At 39.0% G+C, this 23,100-nt stretch overlaps 2 protein-coding genes across 3 annotated transcripts in view; one reads left to right on the top strand and one right to left on the bottom strand.

The window, feature by feature from the left end:
* The window catches only part of LOC139462392 (cysteine--tRNA ligase, cytoplasmic-like), a 279,723-nt gene that overhangs the window by 15,519 nt on the left and 241,104 nt on the right, over nt 1–23,100 (top strand). The gene's annotated exons all lie outside the window — the stretch shown is intronic.
* LOC139462391 (uncharacterized) overlaps nt 15,349–23,100 on the bottom strand; it is a 158,158-nt gene continuing 150,406 nt past the window's right edge. Inside the window, exon 7 of the mRNA XM_071244072.1 lies at nt 15,349–22,114. Coding sequence (XP_071100173.1) covers nt 21,761–22,114 — 354 coding nt within the window. The 3' untranslated portion in view covers nt 15,349–21,760. The remainder of the gene's footprint in view (nt 22,115–23,100) is intronic.

Below are 23,100 nucleotides of genomic sequence, written 5' to 3'. Positions count from 1 at the left end.
TTCGAAATATGCCTCTGCTCACCCAGCACTGAATGGTTACCCGGTAGGATGAGATGGGTGGTGTGACAGTTAATCTCCTAGTGCCTCACAGGCAGCATTGGTTGTATATTCCCCAGGGAGCTGAGAATGAAATTGAGTGCACACTGATCCATTGATTGGGGTAATGATAATGTGGCACTTTCAACATGTCTGTCCCTGTGGTGGTATGGACGTATAACGCAACGTAAGTGGCCATATGGGACTGCCTCTGTGGTCTAGTGGTAGAGCGTCTGCCTGGAGAGTGGAAGGTCGTGGTTTGATCCCTGGCCGCATCATACCAAAAGACATTAACAGGTGATATTTTTTGTTACCCTGCCTTGCGTTCGGCATTGCGTGGCTAAAACATGGACTGTTCAGCTCGGAGTCAGTATACTGTGTCTACGAGGGGCATTCATGTTAAACTGCAGTATGGTATTTCGTAGGGATAGCACTATAAAGTCAGCATTAGTCCGGACTAGTACAAGCAGACATACACATACACGTGCATACATGTCACTCTATAAGTGCAATAATTGTGAACATGATGTTAAACCCCTTTTCATCTCACCACCTACATGGCCATATTAACTAGTTTTGTGGGGTTTAAAGCTTTTCTTTGTATTTTTCATGCTTTTGTACCACGGGGCAAGGCTGGCCCAGTCTAAGGCGCCGCGATTCACTGTGTAGAGTTGCATTCCTTAGGCGCGCAAGACATCTATGATCCCGGGTTCGCCTTGATTATTATTTTAGGTTTGTCAGCACCATACCCATGCTTGTGGGTTTCACCAAACTGGTAAACATCTGAGACCTGCATCTCTTCGGGCTTTCCTCCCACATAAAACTGACATGCCGTAATGTAACAGGAATACTGTTAAAGGCAGCGTTAAACCCCATTCACTAGCTCGCTCGCCCGCCCGCCCGCCCACTGACCATATTAGGGATTACAACAAGCATAGTCGCCTTTTACGGCAAGCATAGTCGCCTTTTACGACAAGCATAGTCGCCTTTTACGACAAGCATAGTCGCCTTTTACGACGAGCATAGTCGTCTTTTACGACGAGCATAGTCGCCTTTTACGACGAGCATAGTCGCCTTTTACGACCAGCTTAGTCGCCTTTTACGACGAGCATAGTCGTCTTTTACGACGAGCATAGTCGCCTTTTACGACAAGCATAGTCGCCTTTTACGACCAGCATAGTCGCCTTTTACGACCAGCATAGTCGCCTTTTACGACGAGCATAGTCGCCTTTTACGACGAGCATAGTCGTCTTTTACGACGAGCATAGTCGTCTTTTACGACGAGCATAGTCGCCTTTTACGACGAGCATAGTCGCCTTTTACGTCGAGCATAGTCGTCTTTTACGACGAGCATAGTCGTCTTTTACGACGAGCATAGTCGCCTTTTACGACGAGCATAGTCGCCTTTTACGACGAGCATAGTCGCCTTTTACGACAAGCATAGTCGCCTTTTACGGCAAGCATGACATTTATGTGAATGTAATTATAAGGTTTTGAACTATGTGGAACTTTAAGATGGGTATCTTTTGGAATACAAAGGTAATTAAGTGGTGTTGACAATGTTATTATAAAACAATGTTTTTATAGATGGATTATAGGGATTAAGCTTTGTTTACAATGATATGTAGACACCACAAATTAAGTCATAGCTGACATGGCATTTAGATTAAACATAAAACTATAAACGTTTGGTTCATGTGTCAATGTCTTTATGTTTTAATGTTTAGAACATTACAATACGATCATATTTTAGTACTTTATGTATTAATGTATATTTAATTAATGACTACCAGTTTCTAATATTTATTTTAGTTTTAAACATTAAGCATTATCACAAAACTCATGTTCATATTTAATGCCCTTGATAATGGGATATATCTGTATACATGGCTTGTGATGTAGAACAGAGTTGTTGTCTCTCCCACCATCGGCTGTAGTAGGAGTGGGATGTCAAAGATGGCAATGCCTGGTGCATAGAAAGAACATCCGTGTTTAATCAATTTTATGATAAGAAAATTATCAGCGATATTTATGTTAAAGATTAGGTTTTATGGTACAAGGTTTTAATCTGATTATCCATATTAAACTAGGACATGGCTGCAGCGATCTTCAAATGGTGCAATCTCTGGTTTGTTCGTCTCACAAAGAACAGCTGCATTATTGTCGACATAACATTTAAGTAGCACTCACTCACTCACTCACTCACTCACTCACTCACTCACTCATTCTCACTCATTCTCACTCACTCATTCTCACTCACTCACCCACTAACCCACTAACCCACCCACCCACCTGGTGCTCATCCAGCCATGACAGACATATTGAAGTTGTCATTTCTACCCATTTCTCAGCCAAATGCATTTACCATTTTGAACTTTGATAATGCAGGAAGTAGTGGTATGGTGTTAGCACATTTGAGTTTATGACGGAATGATGTATGACAAAGTAGTTGACCAAGTAGTCTGTCCTACAGTCACACTGTAGTCATTTTTAACTTGGCTGCAGCGACTGATTTATTCACGATAGTCCTGCATGAAGCTCTAAAGAAAGTCTCCATTATTTGATTCAATGTTCGGGGGCATGGGTGGCCCAGTCATCTAAGGTGCCTTGATTCGCTGGGCAGAGTTGCGTCCCTTGGGCGCACGGAAAACCTATGATTGTGGGTTCAAATCCCGGTTCACCCCCATTATGTTTCTAGGTTTGTCAGCACCATATCCGTGCTCATGGGTTTCACCGAAGTGGTAAACGTCTGAGACCTGCATCACTTCGGGCTTTCCTCCCACATTAAGCTGACACGCCACCACGATAGAACTGTAATACTGTCAAAAGCAGCGTTAAACCCAACTCACTCACTCACTCACTCAATGTCCATATTATAGTGTTATGAGATCAAGTTGTTATTTCTGTTAAGGGTTAAGATATAAACACTACTATGTGAACAACAAACAACAAACAATTACAATCCTGAAATACGATGTTGTTTAAACCAAATGAAGATATATAGAGCATCTCACCCAAATGTCTTTTGATATCAAAAGACACAAGGGTGAGATTATATTTATCGTCACACATCATTCTTCCAACTTTTTTTAGTTTGTAAACAGTAATAAACAACTTTTTTAGTTTTTAGACAGTAATAAACAGTGTCTTTAGTCTAAAAAGTACTGCCCACAGCTTCAGTAGCAGAGCCATTAGTGATGTCATTTGATTGTGATGTCATGGTAACCAATGTCACAATGGTCTGCAAAGCATTGTGATGCAATTTCATTGCAGCGATATCTACAATGTAGATATCGTTTGATGTCACCCAAACCATATCTCCTGAGGGAGCCAGTTTTGGATGATAATGAATGATACCAGTGGCGGGTGAAGGCGGAATGCATTGGGGACCCTAAGTGATTCATCTTTGCTTTGTAAAATAGTTTGTTTCTTTAAGTTAGATAACATTATATCCCACACAAAGGAAGTTAAAGGACACCCGATTATTTCATATTACTATAGTTATTATCTGTCATGTCATGATTAACTAAGGTTACTAAATATGAACGAATCTGGTGTTCTTTGATTTATTTGGAGTGTAATATATAAGGACACATGAGGCTAAATGGCGTGAGTGAGTGAGTGAGTGAGTGAGTTTGGTTTTACGCCGCTTTTAGCAATATTCCAGCAATATGACGTCGGGGAACACCAGAAATGGGCTTCACACATTGTACCCATGTCGGGAATCGAACCAGGGTCTTCGGCGTGACGAGCGAACACTGTAACCACTAGGCTACCCGACCGCCACCCAAATGGTGTGATCTCTGGATTGTCCTTTTCACAAAGAACAGCTGCATTATTGTCGACATAACATTTTAAGCTGCACTCACTCACTCACTCACTCACTCACCCACTCACCCACCGACCCACTCACTCACTCACTCACTCACTCACCCATCAACCCACCGACCCACTCACTCACTCACTCACTCACCCACCGACCCACTCACTCACTCACTCACTCACTCACTCTCTGTACGACAGCTGAGCGACAGCGGCAATCATTGTATCATGTTTTCCATGTGTGGAGAGCGGGAGATTCACATGTAATGAAATAGGATTGAACCTGCAACACAATCAAGTGGAGAAATGATCCCAATGATAGTCACAGAATCCTGTAAACCAGCGGCGATGATAAACACGATAATTCCAACAGCAGATACTAACTGTCTTTGAGGTCACAACATTTGATAGTTGGGATTAATGGAAACTGCTTCTGAGTTGCCTTTGAAGTTTACACAACTACAATCTTCTACATTGTCAAAGCACACAATCTCCATCACATGAAACCATCCCATTTCAACACAACTAAACCAAATCTCACTTGTAAGAGGTACAAGAAATGTACGTAATGACTCTGTGGTGTTTCTCACTCACTCACTCACTCACTCATATTAGCGATTAACATTTATGTGAATATTATTAGAAGGTTTTGAACTATGTGGAACTTTAAGATGTGTATTTTTTGGAATACCGAGGTAATTAAACTGTAATACTTTATGTATTAATGCATATTTAATTTATGACTACCAATTTCTAATTGTTATTTTAATTTAAAAAATTCTGCATTATCACAAAACTCATGTTCATATTTAATGCCCTTGATAATGGGATATATCTGTATACATGGCTTGTGATGTAGAACAGAGTTGTTGTCTCACCATTGGCTGTAGTAGGAGTGGGATGTCAAGGATGGCAATATCTGGTGCATAGAAAGTACATCCGTGTTTAATCAATTTTATGATAAGAAAATTATCAGCGATATTTATGTTAAAGATTAGGTTTTATGGTACAAGGTTTTAATCTGATTATCCATTTTAAACTAGGACATGGCTGCAGTGATCTTCAAATGGTGCAATCTCTGGTTTGTTCGTCTCACAAAGAACAGCTGCATTATTGTCGACATAACATTTAAGTAGCACTCACTCACTCACTCACGCACGCACGCACGCACGCACGCACGCACGCACTCACCCGCCCACGCACCCACCCACGCACGCACCCACGCACGCACCCACCCACGCACGCACCCACCCACGCACCCACCCACGCACCTGGTGCTCATCCAGCCATGACAGACATATTGAAGTTGTCATTTCTACCCATTTCTCAGCCAAATGCATTTACCATTTTGAACTTTGATAATGCAGGAAGTAGTGGTATGGTGTTGGCACAATTGAGTTTATGACGGAAGGATGTATGACAAAGTAGTTGACCAAGTAGTCTGTCCTACAGTCACACTGAGTCAAATGATGTTTCAACATCTTGCGGTTCAAAATGAGAGGAGCATGTCGGCACAACTCTCTCTAAAAGGGCATTCATATATGGCACACAAAAATTATTGCTACCCTCACAAATATTGGCTTATCCGTTTCAAAAATGTTCATAAACCTTTCATAAACTTCCATGATTTAGACTGTTAGAGTGTCTCCTCGTCTTCTTCAGTGGAGAGTGTGATCCGTCTCTGTCAGAATCAGGAGTAGTGCCCGGAATCAGATCTCCCTTATCAATCATAGTATCCTGCGGAAATCAGGTCTCCACAATGGTCTGCTAGACATGCTAGGCAAATACAGCAAGCACTACTCTGTACCAGTAAGCAGGTGGACTGAAGGCTGGTGGAAATTATTAAATGTCACCTGCCTTTCACTGTTTACCTTTCACTGTAACAGAAGGAGAAGACAGAATAACGGAATATCTGGGTCTTAAAGTGTAAAAACTTGGTGAAATTGGTTAAAGCTGATGTGTGTCTATCTGGATGTGATGATTGTGTGTCGCTGGGTCTGTTCCACTAAGTGACTGTAGAACTAAGGCGATCATAACTCCATACTTTAATTAAACAAAGATTTACAACTGTTGTAGCTACGATTGCTTTGTGGAACATAGCCCTGGTTGTGTTGGCTGCTTTAGCAAATTGCACGTCTCAAACCCGGGGAAATATGAGATATCAATGATTAGAACAGTTGTATCAATTTATAATCATTGAAGCAATTCCCTAATTCAAAACCTTACTTGTAAACTTCAAGATGCAATTACTTTTTATAACTGTTCCGTCTGTTTCAATATGTTATCAAGAAGTACCAATTCTCTTTGTGAGATTTTTTACTGCTTATTCAGAGATGTAATAAATGATGGCAGACAGAAGCTTCATCATCAGATGGAAGGTTTAGGATGAATGTGGTGTGTCGGCTGACCAAACCAGAAATCCAGGTCTGATCTAACGAAAGCAATGTCTGAACCTTGTAAACATGGACTGTTACATTATGCGTCATCTTATTGATGTTTTTGCCATGCCTTTCTTGATCTATCATAATATGGTAGGCTAATCATAAGGTTCGACCTAGCTTGACCATCAAGTATTACACCATGTTCTGCAAAAACGCAAAATGGCCCAACAAAATTTATTTATGTGATGTCTGTAACTAAGCATTAAACCAAAACAAGTATTGATTGGGAATAACTTGACTAGTCATGCAAGTCATGTCTACATGATGTTTTTTCCACATCCAAACCTCAGTCCTCTTTAGACAATGATCACAGTGATGTGGGGAATAATAATCAATTCTGTGTTGTCTGAGAGTCACATGGTGTCTGTCCTTCTTCTCTGAACTGTGACATTCCAGTACAGTATTTTTCACATTTTTATGACTTGCGCTTAAATTTTCACCAGTTCTTTATGTTGACTTCAGACCTTAAAACTCTCCCTACATCGATGTAACTATTGAAATACTTAGTTCAAGTGTGTTGGTGAATGATTTAATAGACTTTCGCTACTATGTCTGTAAGAACTTCCAACAATTCACCCTACTCACACAGACGCTGTATTGCAAGCAGCCAAGCAAAACACTTTCCAATATTTTCTAACAGGTTTATTATCTAATCTTTATAGTAATTGCACACATGACAAAGGGACATGACCTATGTTTGGTACACTCATAACAATGATATCGCATTGGAACAAAGATCAACACAGTCCGTTGTCCGCATGTTGCCGCAGACGGAACAATAGCCCAATACTCCTGCTGTTCACTCAGCCTTGAAGCATCGTCATTTTTATTGCACATCTCTCTGCGTGATACGGGTTGTAAATCATTGGCCTCAGGCTCGACCAATCGCATTGATAAGTTGGTGTGTAAGGTATGTCCGTATACTTGTTCGTATGTCCATATCCAAACACACCATCATTAACAAGGTGTTCAATAATGCATGGTCGCCTGTACTTTGATCAGTGAGGAATGATCAGTGGAGAGCAGCCGCACGGGAACGATAAACATGCCAAACAGACCTCAGTCAAAACATCACCGAAAAATATGACACTAACTTTCTCCTTTTGTCAAACGTGAACCACGGTTTATCATAGGTTTGGGGGATGTAAAGGTTAGTTTTAGGCAAGCCTGGACGTGGCCATGGTATTGGCCGATTCAGGGTGTTTGATCAGTCAATTAAAGAAAATTGAGAGTTTTACTAAATCTGAATAATTGTCGTTGGTTGCTGTGATCATCTTTGCAGTCCTTGAGGATTTCCATCGACTATCCCACGTGGCTTTTTTTACCCTTTGTGAGTTGGATGCAGCTTGCAGGAATGTACAGACACAATATGGAATCTAGGAATAGTCAATAACTGGTACTGATATCTGGCAACATGTATTTGTAATGAAATATGAAACATTATCTCTTTACGTTTTGAAAATGGCCAGACTGAAAACATGGCTGTCTGGCGTTATATGGACCTGTAGGATATCGGTGTTTAACTACATTGCATGGCTATTTCAACGTACCGGGTTCCACGTCCCATGTGCAGTATTAGCCAGTACTAATTTCATTAAAAGGAAATATTAACTGTAGTTCCATATGTAAACTGACTTTATGTCAATAGAACGAACTCTGACATTTTCAGTCCTCTGTTTAGGGAATGTGGTTGGTAATATTCCAGATATACTTTCGTAAAAGTGATTAAAAATTATTTATGTGATGAGGCTTTCTATGTTTCTGTTTTCTATGTTATGTGGCTACTAAATTGTATCCTAGATGCGACTTCTTAATTTTATCCCTGATGTGGCTTCTAAATTGTAACATTGATGTGGCTACTGAATTGTATCCTAGATGTGACTTCTAAATTTTATCCCTGATGTGGCTTCTAACTTGTAACATTGATGTGGCTACTGAATTGTATACCAGATATGCTTACTAAATTGTATCCTATATGTGGCTTCTAAATTGTATCCACTGTGTGGCTGCTAAATTGTATTGGTGATGTGACTGTTAAATTAATCTCTCCTTTGGCTACAAAACTTTATCAGCGTTGTATTCTAGATGACTAGTAAATTGCATTCTCAATGTGGCTACTAAATTGTATTCTTGATGTGGCTACTAAATGAATCCCTGCTGTGGCTACTTGACCTTATCGATGTTGTGGCTACTAAATTGCATTCTCAATGTGGCTACTAAATTGCATTCTCGATGTGGCTACTAAATTGTAATCTCGATGTGGCTACTAAATTGCATTCTCGATGTGGCTACTCAATTGAATTCTTGATGTGGCTACTAAATGAATCTCTCCTGTGGCTACTAAACTCTATCAGCGTTGTATTCTAGATGTGGCTACTAAATTGTATTTTTGATGTGGCTACTAAATGAATCTCTGCTGTGACTACTTGACCTTATCGGTGTTGTGGCTACTAAATTGCAATCTTTATGTGGCTACTAAATTGTAATCTTGATGTGGCTACTAAATTGTAATCTTGATGTGGCTACTAAATTGTAATCTTGATGTGGCTACTCAATTGCATTCTCAATGTGGCTACTACATTTTATACTCGATGTGGCTACTAAACACAACAAAGGATGATGCTTTAGTGAAATGGCTACTATTTTACTCCAGTGATAAAGCTACTAAAATGGCTCGATGACTGGTTGGTAGTGCATCCACGTACACAGTATGGATCATCGCTAAAAAAACTGGATTGTCTGGTCCAGACTTGATTATTTACAGGACCCATATAACTAGAATAATGCTGAGTGAGGCTGAAAATTCAAAACAAACAACTAAATTGAAAATTGCAGAATACACAACTCCCCTGACTCGTTGTCTTACATATCATAATTGAAACATGCAGTGTTTATGCATTGAAGTGAAATAGGTGTACCGAAGGTCTGTCAATGGAGGATGACCTTGAACAGTGGCCTCGACACCGGACCATCAACCTGTGTTGGATAGGGCAGTCACAGAGGTGAGGCAGGTCATCAATGCTCATTAATTCAAGCCTTCTCTCTTTACGGTCTTTAGGGGAGGTTTAAAGGGAGATGGCATAAATCTAAAGGTCAAACTTTTGTGGCTGTCATTAAATATAGCCGATTTCACTCCTTAATCGGCAGGAACTAATTCTACACTAGTCGGGGAAGACACAATGGAGTTGTTCCAGCATGGCTTGTGTTTCTTCCTGATCAAAGGCCATTGTAATTACCTCTTCAGTTGTTGGTATCACCGGTAGATGTTGTTGTAATCAACCAGATAATGCTGCTTCCGGCATGGATTTCACATTGTAGTCCACCGCTAGGGCATAAAGGTACTTCGTATCAATGCAGCTTAACTGTGATAACGTTTTACACCATCAGTACGTTGTTTGAAACTTTTCTTGGATTTCAAATAAGATATATCTCTATTGTATACTAAGATGGTTTAGGAAGATCAGTGCATCATTCAGGCTGCTTTTGTTGTAAAACCAGAAAAAGAAATGTTGAAACCATTGTTGAGAATCCTAAATTCTATGGTTGGTAATCTGGTTTTGAAAAAACAAAAATCACATGGAATAAAAAGGGGCCAAAATGTCTGATCATATTAGCTGTTGCAAAAAACGATGCAATTTATCCTTTCCATGACACAGATTTAATCCATGCTATTCTGATGTTCTTTGTTCAGAGATGTTTTTTACAAGTATATTATTTCTTATCATATATCCTTAGCCTTGAGGTCTTTTGGAACCGCGGTTCCTTTAGAAGATGAAGCCGGGAGGAGAGTGTAGCATCATTTTCCACGTTGCAGTGATACGGACCTACTTACGGTTTCCCCCAGACAAAGACTCTTTCTCCATCCTCGATGCTATAAGATGACACCATAATACTTTTTGAGACGTCCACGTACACACTAAGACATGACATATCCCGGTTGTTTGCACAAAAATAGTCGTGTTTTAAGATGCCATGTCCTGGATGACGGGACCAGACGTGGTAATGAGAGATGCGACTGTTTTGTTGTAGCTGATTGGTACTGAGACTACCTTAGTTTGTGTTGACCTATCCCACACACTGAGAAGGTGGGGAGGGGAGACGAGGTGAAATGGGGTTTAGCTTTGTGTCAAGATTAGTGCACTTGTATTGGAACATGTACGCGCGTGTGTGTGTGTGTGTGTGAATATGTCAATTGGTTGGTTGGTTGGTTTGTTGTTTGATGCCGCACTCAGAAATATTCCAGCTATATGACGTCGGTCTGTAAATAGTCTGGACCAGACAATCCAGTGATTGACAACATGAGCATCGATCCACGCAATTGGGACCGATGACATGTATTAACCAAGTCAGCGAGTCTGACCACCCGATCCCGTTAGTCGCCTTTTACGACAAGCATAGTTGCCTTTTAAGGCAAGCATGGGTTGCTGAAGAACTATTCTACCCCGGAATCTTCGAACGAACCGTCGAACATGTCATTTGAATAGGGATACTGAGCTTATGTCACTTGTACTGTCTAGGTGCTTTTAGAAGCCTTGGCAATTCGATGACTTGGTTCCCCATGGGGACTCGGAGATGGAATTAGTCACCAGCAACATACGCTTGTCATGGAAATGACCAAACGGGTGGTCAGACTTGATGACTGGCTTGTGTGTCATCGTACCCCAGTGGCGTAGATCAGTGCTCACAATGTCAATCACTGGATTGTCTGGTCCTGACTTGTTTATTTACAGACAGTGTTCGCATTATACTCCGTTGGCGTAGATCAGTGCTCACAAAGTCAATCACTGGATTGTCTGGTCCTGACTTGTTTATTTACAGACTGCCATCATATAACTGGAATACTGCCGAGTGCAGCGTTAAACAACAGTACCATGTCCTCTCACCCTGACGGCTTGGGATGTTGTTCACTATATCGATCACTGGTTTGTCTGCACCAGACTTAATAAGTTACAGGGAACTATCATATTGCTGGAATATTGCTGAGTGTGGATTTTATCAACAAACAAAACCAATGCCTCAGACTTATTACGTTTATGAATGACGGAGAGCTGATCTGTGATACCCTACGGCCTCTTTTGAATATGTCGTGTTTATACTTAGCTAGCATGCAAGAAGAAATTGCAGCGTCTTAAAAGCAGCTCATTTGGATAAAAAAAAAAATGAATTAAGTTAGATGAAGATTTATTTTGATTGATCTTATGAGGCAAAACATATTATTCAGGTTTCAATTGCTATTTGATGGTGTTCTCTTCCCTTTGGCAATGACATTTTAATGTCAAGTGAAAATCAAAATCCCTGAGGTTTCATTGGTGATTAGGCCACAATGTTGGTAATAAGGATCGTGTTGAATGGGATTGGGTCTGTCATTGGTGTTAGTGTAGTATATTTAGGGTTTATGTTCAATAAGCTGTGTTAATCTCAGCCAATTACGGTAGTCGTAATGACATAGGTTGTAAATCTGCAAGACAGATGACTCCAAACATGCGAGTGCAACACATTTCAAATTGTGAAGAGTCAATATTATTTCTGTTAAGGAAACGTGGTCACTCTCATGTCAGGACTAACGGATTACATCCAACATAAATCACCGGATCACAGCCAGCTGCTAGTTGCAAAGGTTTTATTTATTACTTGTTGCCTATTTAGAGATACCCTATGCATCTCTACATAATGTCCTATTGATATCCGTTGCTAGGACATAAACATGTGGCTAGTTATAACATGTATAATGGACTAACTGAGGCTACACATTTACCTTAAGCTTTACATCATAAATGGCTGACTTTATTTCATTTTCTTGAAGATTGCATTTGCAATTTTCATTCTGTGTTTGAAAAGTGATGAAATACAATGACTTTTCACACTGGATTCCTGGCTGTTCACACTGGATGCCTGGCTGTTCCCACTGGATGCCAGGCTGTTCACACTGGATGCCTGGCTGTTCAAACTGGATGCCTGGCTTTAACTCTGTATGTCTGGCTGTTCCCACTGGAAGCTTGACTGTTGGCACTGGATGTCTAGCTGTTCACACTGGATGCCTGGCTGTTCACACCGGAAGCTTGGCTGTTCACACTGGATGCCTGGCTGTTCACACTGGATGCCTTGCTTTAACTCTGCATGTCTGGCTGTTCCCACTGAAGCTTGGCTGTTGGCACTGGATGTCTAGCTGTTCACATTGGAAGCTTGGCTGTTCACACTGGATGCCTGGCTTTAACTCTGTATGTCTGGCTGTTCACACTGGAAGCTTGGCTGTTCACAATGGATGCCAGGTTGTGAACATATATGTTAACATATACAGTTGTAGTGCTAAGACCACTTTGTGAACTGGTGCCCCGGAACCAGCACTTTTAGATGCAGCCCAGCAAATTCAAAACGAGGAGATGAACAGTATCTGTTTGTATTTCTAAAAACCAGCTGCCATTAGTCAAATGTGAATCTGTAATGGCTGCAGTAGGCTCAACCTGTTTCAGTTTAATGGTGGTGTTGCTATGGATACAATGGGGAATAACTGACAAAAGCCGAATAGAGCTATTCAAAACTGTGAACTAATGCTCATCAATTTACTGTATACGATAACATCTTAATTTTCCACTTTTGTTGTGAATATTTTAGCCATCATCGTTGCCATTGTATGGGACATAGCTGTATTTATGGAACTCATCAAACTGCAGTCGAAAAGATATCTCTCCAAGTATGCTTGTAAAAGGTCTCAATAAATCGAAGGGATACCATTGAGTGGTATGGATTTGGTATGCGCGATCTGGGGCAGGGTAATCAAAATAATGGACAGGCTGGTTGGAAACAGTTGTTCAGAAAGTGCTACTTCCCCAGAAAACTGCATACATGCATTTTATAGGACTACAATCTTTGTCCTTTTCTCTGGAAAATAGGTTTTATGATTGTAAATTATGAGAGTACTATTGATATGGTGTAAAAAATAGCATTCCTTTTTTTGCTAGGTCATACCATTAATTGCAGCTGATGTCTTTTTTCTGTAGTGTCATAGTATCAAGATTGGATCCTGTTAATAATCTTAATTGCTTTCTTTGACATTATCACAAGATATTGTCAAATCCAATGTATCACTATTATCAGGAACTACATATAGTTGGTGTAAAAATGGTCCATTTCAGTCTTTGAATTCTGTTTGGAAGTAGGGATAAAATTATTTGGAAAAGTCAAGACATTTCTGATAAAAGTTTAATCGGTTCTTATTCTGTAATGATACATTTAATGTAGGCTAAGTGAGAGCATAACTTCAGTGGCATCTCAAATTTCAACTACCTGAAGCATTTTAATGATCACAACCCTCGTTACAAATTCCGCCATTTTCATACCAAATTAGAGCAACAATTCTCCATTCATGAAGTAGAATTAAATGTTGCAACTCTACGAATGAAGACAACATAAAGATAAGTATGCACTACGAGCTGTTCAGTCAAGTGTTAATGATCTTGAGAAACTGCCCCTGATAAGACAAAGTGTCATCGCCAAGACTTTGCTTTACTGGGGAGTCAAGGACCCTGCCGTCGTATTTTATTGCCCTAATCTCTGCTGGTGAACACATGGAAGATGAAAAATGCATGTTCATAGAGGCATGGGTCAGGATTGCTACACTGACTGAACTGCAATGAATAACAGATCTTAAGACAGATATTTTTCCCACTCATATAGTGAAGCTTCATTGTCATTTTATGATACAAGGGTGTAAATAATTAATTTCAGTAATGAGTTTTGCCAAAGGTCGGCCTCCAGACCTCCCCTGGTTTATGCTGTTTCTTACTCTGTTGTGTTAATGTTTGGACTTTTTGTGTTCGCCTCTGCTGGATTTTATCGTCTATCTGGTCGAGCATCTATGTGTCGATAATCAACATGTCTTCGCCGTGTGTTCCAGTGTATACAAGTGTATACCGTCAGGTATTCGCGGAATCTACAACCAAATATAATTTGTGAAGACTATTCTGGATTACCCCTGCAGTTATATAGCTGTGATAGTGTCACAGAAACATAAATTATAAGAATTTACCATCTTACTAGCCTCCATGGCGAAGACTATATGTGTTTGAGAAACTAAGAAGTAAACTAGTTTTATAACACTGTGACCAACATATAGTCTATGTTTGAATATATTGTAGGATTTTTTTTTCTTTTCATGCTCATGATATTGTCTGAATCATACAATCAACTCTGCTTTTGGCTTTTCTTTTTTTATGGATATGGAAAGGGTTTGGTCGCTTTTAGTAGTAAATTGTCTTAGGATGTGAGGTGAGGTGAAATGGGGTTTAACGTCGCGTCCAAGATTATTGCACTTATATAGCGACGTGCATGTACGCGTGTGTGTTTGTGTGGCTGCTTGTACTAGTCTGGAGTGATGCCGATTTATAGTGCTAGCTCACTGAGATACCATGCCGCAGTTTTACATGAATACCCCACTCAGACACAGTATACTGACTCCGAGCCGACCAGTTCTTGTTTTAGCCCCTAAATGCCGAGCGCCAGACAGGGTAACAACAAGTACCATCTTTTAACGTCTTTGGCTATGACACAGTCGGGGATCGAACCCCGGACCTTCCGCTCTCCGGGCGGACGCTCAACCACTAGACCACAGAGGCGGTCGAATTGTCTTAGGAAGTCAGATAATCACTTCCCAAAACTGGAACCTTACCAATTAGGATTCTTCAGTAATTTTGTTTCAAGGTCAATATGGGGGCACGGGTGGCCCAGTCGTATAAGGCGCCGCGATTCGCTGTGCAGAGTTGCGTCCTTGGGCACGCCAGAAACCTATGATTGTGGGTTCGAATCCCGGTTCGCCCCGATTATGTTTCTAGGTTTGTCAGCACCATACCCGTGCTCATGGGTTTCACCAAAGTGGTAAACGTCTGAGACCTGCATCACTTCGGGCTTTCCTCCCACAATAAGCTGACACACCGCGATATAACTGGAATACTGTTAAACTAAAACTCACTCACACTCAAGGTCAATATAGAAACTAATCAGGATCCAGGATATGTTAATAAGGATATACTATTTCATAAATAACACCAATTAGGACATTGCAAACATTTTATTCCGATGTTCTGAGTGACATATTTACAGAAGTAGCTTCAAAGTCAAAAATAAGTTATTTCACAAAAATCAAATCATATTCAACATACCCTCTGTCAATGTACATCGGTCACACAGCATATGGTACTGAGGATAGTGAGTGGCCACTTATACCATGCTATACACATCAGTGGTACAAAAGCCTCCTTGTTGCTCACACGTTCAGGACATCACTTCTGTACACTAGAGTAGGATATACACATAGATAAACACTGTCATGTAGGACACATTTTATGTGCAGACTTCTTCCAAAACAAAGTTTTCTTTCATTCAGTGCACAGTCACAAGAACATTGGTTGAGTTTTCAGTGGCCGATATCATTCTAAAGCAAAATAAACAAAAAGGAAAAAGATGTGTTTCCATGGTTAAATGTCTATTGTTTCAAAGTTATCTTTGTACAGAAAAAAAGTATTAAGTCCAATAATTTTTGAAAATAAAATTATACAAATTTGTATTAGAAAGCCAGAACGAGTCTTGATTAATGAGGAATCTTAGGAAAAAACCCTTGATCAATCTTAGGAGAAATCCCTTGATTAATTTTTGGAGAAACCCCTTGATCAATCTTTGGAGAAACCCCTTGATCAATCTTAGGAGAAAACCCTTGATCAATCTTAGGAGAAACCCCTTGATCAATCTTTGGAAAAAACCCTTGATCAATCTTTGGAGAAACTTAGGAGCAAAACCCTTTATCAATTTTTGGGGAAACTTCGGAGAAAAACTCTGAATTAATCTAACCAGTTCTTGCTTCTTTCATTCATATACAGTATTCACACATTCCATATACATGTAGCACTTAAGACTTGCAAAAAAGCAAGGGTGTATATGCAGTAATGAGAGGTAATGATTTAAACAGCTGTATCAGTGAATAAAGATGGCATCAAATAAACAACCAACAGCTATTTACAGAGACAGGGGCAGGGAGACAGGGTAGATACAGTAAAACCTTTTTCGGCTTGTTATCCTTGTTAACAACCCTGTTAATACAAAACTTATGATATATGGACAGTCCCGACTTATTGTCCAGATTACAGAGTTTCTGGATTAATAAGGTTTCATTGTACTATTGACACTTAAAAAATCAAACTGTGCCGTCTTACAACTGATGCTGTATCTTATAGTTAAGATAAACTTCTTAAAGAATAAAATATTTATACATGTTTTTACCTTTTCTGTTTTAATTTCATATTTCAGAACTATCTAAATTAACCTGATATTTCATTTCATGGTATGGGGTTAGATATTGATTTGTATTGTCACCAGTCCACAAAAACAAACAGCTACAGAGATGCCATGTACTGAATGGTCAAAAATAGTAATCCCCAAGGAAATGTCACTTCCTGAGTTTGACTAGTCTTGGACAAGCGGCTTATGTTAATTTCGAACCCTGCGTTGGCCATATAAGTCAACGGATGTATCACAAAATGTGTCCGTTAATTATCAATTCTGTGAAATATGATGAATCTGTGCTTTGCTATTCACTTAAAGATCCTATCTGATCCCAATGCAGACACGACCTCTTGGCATTTATTCATAATTAATTCTTTGATCGGCAAGATAACACTTGTTTGCCTCTTAATGACCCATAAACAGAGGGTTACTGTTTCAGCATAGCCATGCTCAACCTATCAGGTTACTTTTAGCCTGAGAAATCCTGTGGAATCATGGAAATAACACAGCTTTATGGTGGTGATCTTGACAAAGACAGTTCACATGGATCTGTTTTATCTTGTAAATGTCTTATAATGACAAAAAGGATATCAGTTCAAGTCTGATGATTTCACAGAACCCATTCAAGGTTTTATATACCAGAGTCGGGATATTGGATGACTATATACAAGAATTAGTTTCTTCATAAATTATTATGAGTCATCTGTTTTAAATGTATCAAATTTATCATTTAATGTGATCTTCTAGGGATTATTGCATGAGGATATTCTTCCCATTTTGTCACTATACACCTTTCGATTTCTGACATGATGAAACAGAAATGTCCATGAGATTTAACGACAGCCATTCACTGAAATCTGAGACAAAGAAGAACTACCTTTAATAAGTTCATGTTTAACCTTTAAGTGTACATGTTACTATGGAAACAGATCTCTGTCATAAAATATGGTTAAAGTCAGCTGTTACTTATTGGAGAAAATAGTTGGAAATATTTATTGAGAAAATGTTAAATTATTTCTATAAACATTAGGAATGAATCAGTTGGCCAAGATATACTGCTTCCTGTTTAATTGTTCAGTGTTCAGATTGTCTGGGATAGCTCTCGAAGTATTTAATTCAACATTTCAAATTTGTAAAACCGATTGACATAAGTTTATGAGAATGTACATGGAGTTATCTACACCTGCTCAGAGGCTGATATGCCGCCCTAATTCTGCAGCAAATGTTATTAAAAATTACAAAATTGGAATTTAAATGTTCCCAATTCATGTAAATATATTTATATCTAAAGTGATAGCTTGTTTGACTTGTTTTTCACTGATTTAAGAACCAATAAAGAGGTTTTAATGCCTTGTTTTACATTTTTGAATGTAATGTTAATATGCAATGTTAAAGATCTCTGACTTATTGAAAATAGGAACTTTACATAAATCTCAATTTTTACCAAAATTATGTTTTTTCAATTTTGCTTGAAAAGGTCTCTTAGTTTTAAATTCCAGATAAATCCCTGATGTATTTACTGTTTGCAGAATGGTACAGATTGTCCTTATTCTTGAGTTTGTTCAGCTGTGAAAAATTAGAATTTGAAATATTTACTTTGAGCATCAGTTGTCCGTGGCGGTCTTCATCATGGAGCTCTATGGCCACTGTAGCTAGATGTCAACAAGTTGTATGGGAAGCAGTAGCGTGTATAAACTTGTACTATTTAGGAGTTATTTGCGACCAATGATTGAAAATATGAATGTTTCATGAGGTAATTCTATAAGTAAATATGGACAACTCCATAGATGCAAATCAAAGCTGATTTTTCTGTTTTCCGCCACTGACATCACAGAAAAGATGATCTTAAAAAAGACTAGGATTATCTGTTTGTTTATTCATGAAACAACTTCAAACATTGACTTTATTCACAATAATTTACACATTGCAAGTAATAAGCCAGTAAGGAGCGTCTACTGTCACACTTCAGAAACGTTAATAAGTTGTCAGGCAAACATTAGCAACTGCCGCTAGTGTATATATATATATATACTATGTGATGACTATGTCTAGATCAGAGGCTGGAAACAGGAAACTGTTGAAATTGCAAAAGAAATTTGATTTCATAAACCAAAACATGATCCACCATAGTAACTTGCAGCACAGCCCCACACAAGAAAACAGACATGTTTTATCATATACACTTTCTGTTGATAGCTTAGGACTTCGAGTTACAAAACCACAATAAATCTAAGGCCTTTTACTTTTTATTAGTTGGTTTGCTAAATGTAGGCGGTTGAAATTTTACAAAATTCAACTTCCATTATTTGTACTGTTACTAATGAATGAAAAGCAAACTCGAAGGTCATACCACGACAGAAGTGTGATTGAAAAAGGATATCAAAAGATAAATGATTGGTGTTTTTTGTTTAAGAAAGCATTTTAATGCATATTATTCACTGTTTCTAATGAACAGTGGGGGTAATAGGTCGTGTGTTTTTTCATGTTTTTTTAGATTCATTTAACCTAATTGTAAAATAGTCAGATGAAAAATAATTTGTCAAAAGTTATTTTTTTCTTCTTTCTAATTTCTGTTTTTTTGTGTCAGTTGGTCTCGCAAACCAACTAAAACCAAATAAAAGGCCTAATTTGTATTTCATGCAAAAATTAATAAAATATTTTAGAAATGTGAAATGACCAGCTGGCACATATCTGCCAGCAGAATTAAGTATCTAACAAAGCATTGACTTAAACATGTGAATTCTAGTTACACATATATGTGCATGTATGCATTCATATGTTACAGAACAGTGATTTCATCATACATTGAGAATACAAACTTGTTAGATACTGCTAAGTACTATCACAAAATCTGTCAGAATCAACACGATTTCTATGGGACATGTTGAGTTTTTTACGACACGCTAAGTTCGGAGACTGGTTCCAGTCTCATTATGGCTGATATGTTATGTACAGTCGTATGCACCAGTGAACTTCAAGTGTATGTACAAGAGAACAAACAACAACAGTGCACATGTTCGTCATTTGGTCGGCTTTTAAAGCTTGCATTGAGGCCATACCCTGCATAGGAGACCTAAAAACATTTCATCGGTGGAATTTATAAAAAAAAGTGTTTCAATATAAACCATTAGGACTCTGATGCTATCCACACTTAAGATCTCTAAATAAGAAAATAACATGGGTGTTTTGTGAAATAAGTGTACAGGGCCAGGTTTCACAAATCTATTTTAGCGATAAGAAGATCGTAACTCCCATTCCTTAACATAGGCTTACGATAGCCTTAGTGCTAAGATCAATTTGTGAAATTGTCCACAAAGCAATCTTAGCACAATGACTATCGTAACCTATGTTAAAGTATGGGAGTTACGATCATCTAAGCGTTAAGATCACTTTGTGAATGGTTCCACAATGCGATCTTAGCAGAATGACTATCGTAAACGTATGTTAAAGTATGGGAGTTACAATCACCTAAGCGCTAAGATCACTTTGTGGAACAGCCCTGGGTGCCGTTGTACAGAACAACCTTAGCGCTACGACTGTCGTAAGTCTATGTTAAGGTATGGGAGTTACGATCACCTTAGCGCTAAGATCGCTTTGTACAACGGCACCCTGGTCACTGTTTACTTTGTCTCATAAAAAATGCACTTTGACTGTCGAAACATAATAAACTGCATGCATACAGAGTTGTTTATTTATTTTGGTTGAACAGATACAACGCTTTACGTACAACAACAATTTGTTCGTTCACTGACTTATTATTACCGTTAATAAAACAGAAAGGAAACGAATGGTACTGCAGGCACACAGAATGACTTAGCAAAGCTCTCTTTCAATATAGTGGAAATAAATGAATAACAAATACAGGACTAAGGCTTAATGACAAGTAGGTGATGCATTTTCAACTCTTTACATTCTCCTCCAAGCTTCTCATAAAGTCATTGGAAGAAATGGCTCACTTGGTCCAAGTCTGCTCGTACAACACCAGATATTTGATTTTGTGTTTTTGTAGAATAAAATCAAGGGCACTGTTTTTCTTTGTGTGAATTCCTCACTGACAAGGACTTGCATCTCTTTTGTTGGATATGTATATTGTGACACACCACGAAAAATAGAGAGTCATTCTGCGACAGATTATCAGTGAATGACACAGACAGTAGGAAGTGACGATGTTCACTGTCATTTGTGACAAGTGGATTGAGCTGACCTTTTCGGTTGAAATAATTGCCTCATATTCAGTTGTGTATACAAGACCGAAAATGGTTAATGTAAACATGCTCTTTATTGTGACCCTGGCGTTGTTGAATTATTAACTCCCTAATCTTGAATTTGTATGGTCATTTGTGGTTCTGTTTGATGTCCTAGTTTCTTTTGGATACATGGTGTATGAATACTCAAGTAGTGGTCTGGACTATCTTGTATAGCTCCTCCTGGACAGCTGTCAGTGATCCTGCTTTGACATAACACAGCTGTTGTCAGTGTCCAGAGAATTACTCTGTAGACATTATGTATGTACCTTCAGAGGATCGATAAGCATCCTGAAGTAGACCCTGTATAGACCTTGTATGACTGTCAAAAGATCCCAAATCCTGTGAATAAACCTTGTGTTGATCCTGTGGAAAGATCCCCAATCCTGTGAATAGATTTTGTTTAGATCTGTCGAAAGATCCCCAATCCTGTGATTAGATCTTGTGTAGATCCTGTGAATAGACCTTGTGTAGATCTTGTCGAAAGATCCCAAATCCTGTGAACCTACCATGTGTAGATCCTGTGAATAGACCGTGTGTAGATCTGTCGAAAGATCCCAAATCCTATGAATAGAACTTGTATGGATCCTGTCAAAAGACCCCAAATCCTGTGAATAGATGCTTATAGACCGTGTATGGATCTATCAAAAGACTCAAATCTTGTGAAGAGATCCATAGTAGATCCTGAAGATTCCGTGAATAGACCCTGGACAGTCCTGTCACCACCGGGGTGGATGTCTAGTGCACCCAGTAGGAGGACCTCATGGTCATCCTGGAGGTCTAGTGTGTGCATCCTGTTGGAATGCAGAATGATCCTATACAAATCCTGTGGATCTTCTATGCAGGGTAGAAGACAGTAGTGTTAAGGCAGTTACAAGATCCAACCGACACGTTATATCACAATGTTAACTTCTCAAACAAATGATGTATTTCAGTCACATAATCCTATGAATCATACGCTGTTGGTGATGGAATTGAAAAGAAGTTCCTTACACACAGCATGTACAGAGCACTTAAACATAGTGTGATTTTAAAATTTAAACTGTCCGCTGATACACTGTTTGCAGCATTTCTAGATTGTTCTTCTCGATCACGAATAATTTTGTCAACAATAATATTGTTCTCTGTTGGTCTGATTTTCTTGGGCTTGTAGGTCGTTGGTGGGCGTTTCGTCTGGGGCATGACAGTAGGAAGTGGGCAGAGCATTTTGTCCTCGTTACGGAGCCATATATGGATTCCAAAGACACTGAACTCGCTGTTATACATACAGGATGGAAGCATGTTTGTGTCGAATGTAAACTGAAAGAGTAGAAAAGGTGATTAATAAGATAATTTATCCACCACATGTTCCAGTTAATCACTTCAATAAAAATCCATAATAACCGCTGTTTCACTCTTTGTACAATATCTCTCAGGCTCACTGTTCAGAGTTGCCCCCCTTATGTGTGCCAGAAACCTGTGATCATGGGTTTGAATCCCAATTTGCAATGATCATGTGTGTATGTTTGTCAACACCATATCCATGCTTATGGGTTTAACAACGGTGGTAAACATATGCATCACTTCAGGCTTTGCTTCCATAGCAAGCTGCCATGATAGTATACTTTTCAAAGTGGCATTAAACCAAAACTCACTCTCACTCACTCGCTCACTCACTCACTCTGATGTAAACTATAAGCACACGTCATCAGGCAGTGACATCACAGTGGATCACTACTCTGACCTCAAGCAGACCTTTTTACCCAACATAATTTCTATCAAGGAAAAAATGTCTCCCTACAGTTACTCCTAAAACGTATAAAAAAAGCATTACATTACTATTAAATAGAGTGAGTGAGTACGTTTTTACGCCACGTTTACAATATTCCAGCAATATCCCGGTGGGGGACACCAGATATGGGCTTCACACATTGTACCCATGTCGGGAATCGAACCCGGGTCTTCGGCGTGACGAGCGAACGTTTTAACCACTAGACTACCCGACCGCCCCCATTTCTATAAAAGCTTCTGTAGGATTCATGCATATTTTTTTTAGGCTTATTTTGTAAAGTCAGTATTTTTTATATTATATATTTATATACCGCGCGACACAGACATCGCCGTTCAAATATGTTTTTTTCTATTTTCAATTTATTTATGTATTATTAGTAGAACACTCATGTACTCGCAAAAGTCTTCAGATCTCTGCAGATCATGTATCCATATATGGTGTTACAGTAGCATTCACTCAAAGATAAAAGATAGTTCCGACATTTTTTTATGGTCAGCACGACTTCAAATAAAAA

The sequence above is a fragment of the Haliotis cracherodii genome, unplaced genomic scaffold, assembly GCF_022045235.1.
Source record: "Haliotis cracherodii isolate W230 unplaced genomic scaffold, xgHalCrac1.p SCAF_15, whole genome shotgun sequence".
NCBI lineage: Eukaryota > Metazoa > Mollusca > Gastropoda > Lepetellida > Haliotidae > Haliotis > Haliotis cracherodii.
This window is presented reverse-complemented; position numbering and strand designations above follow the sequence as displayed.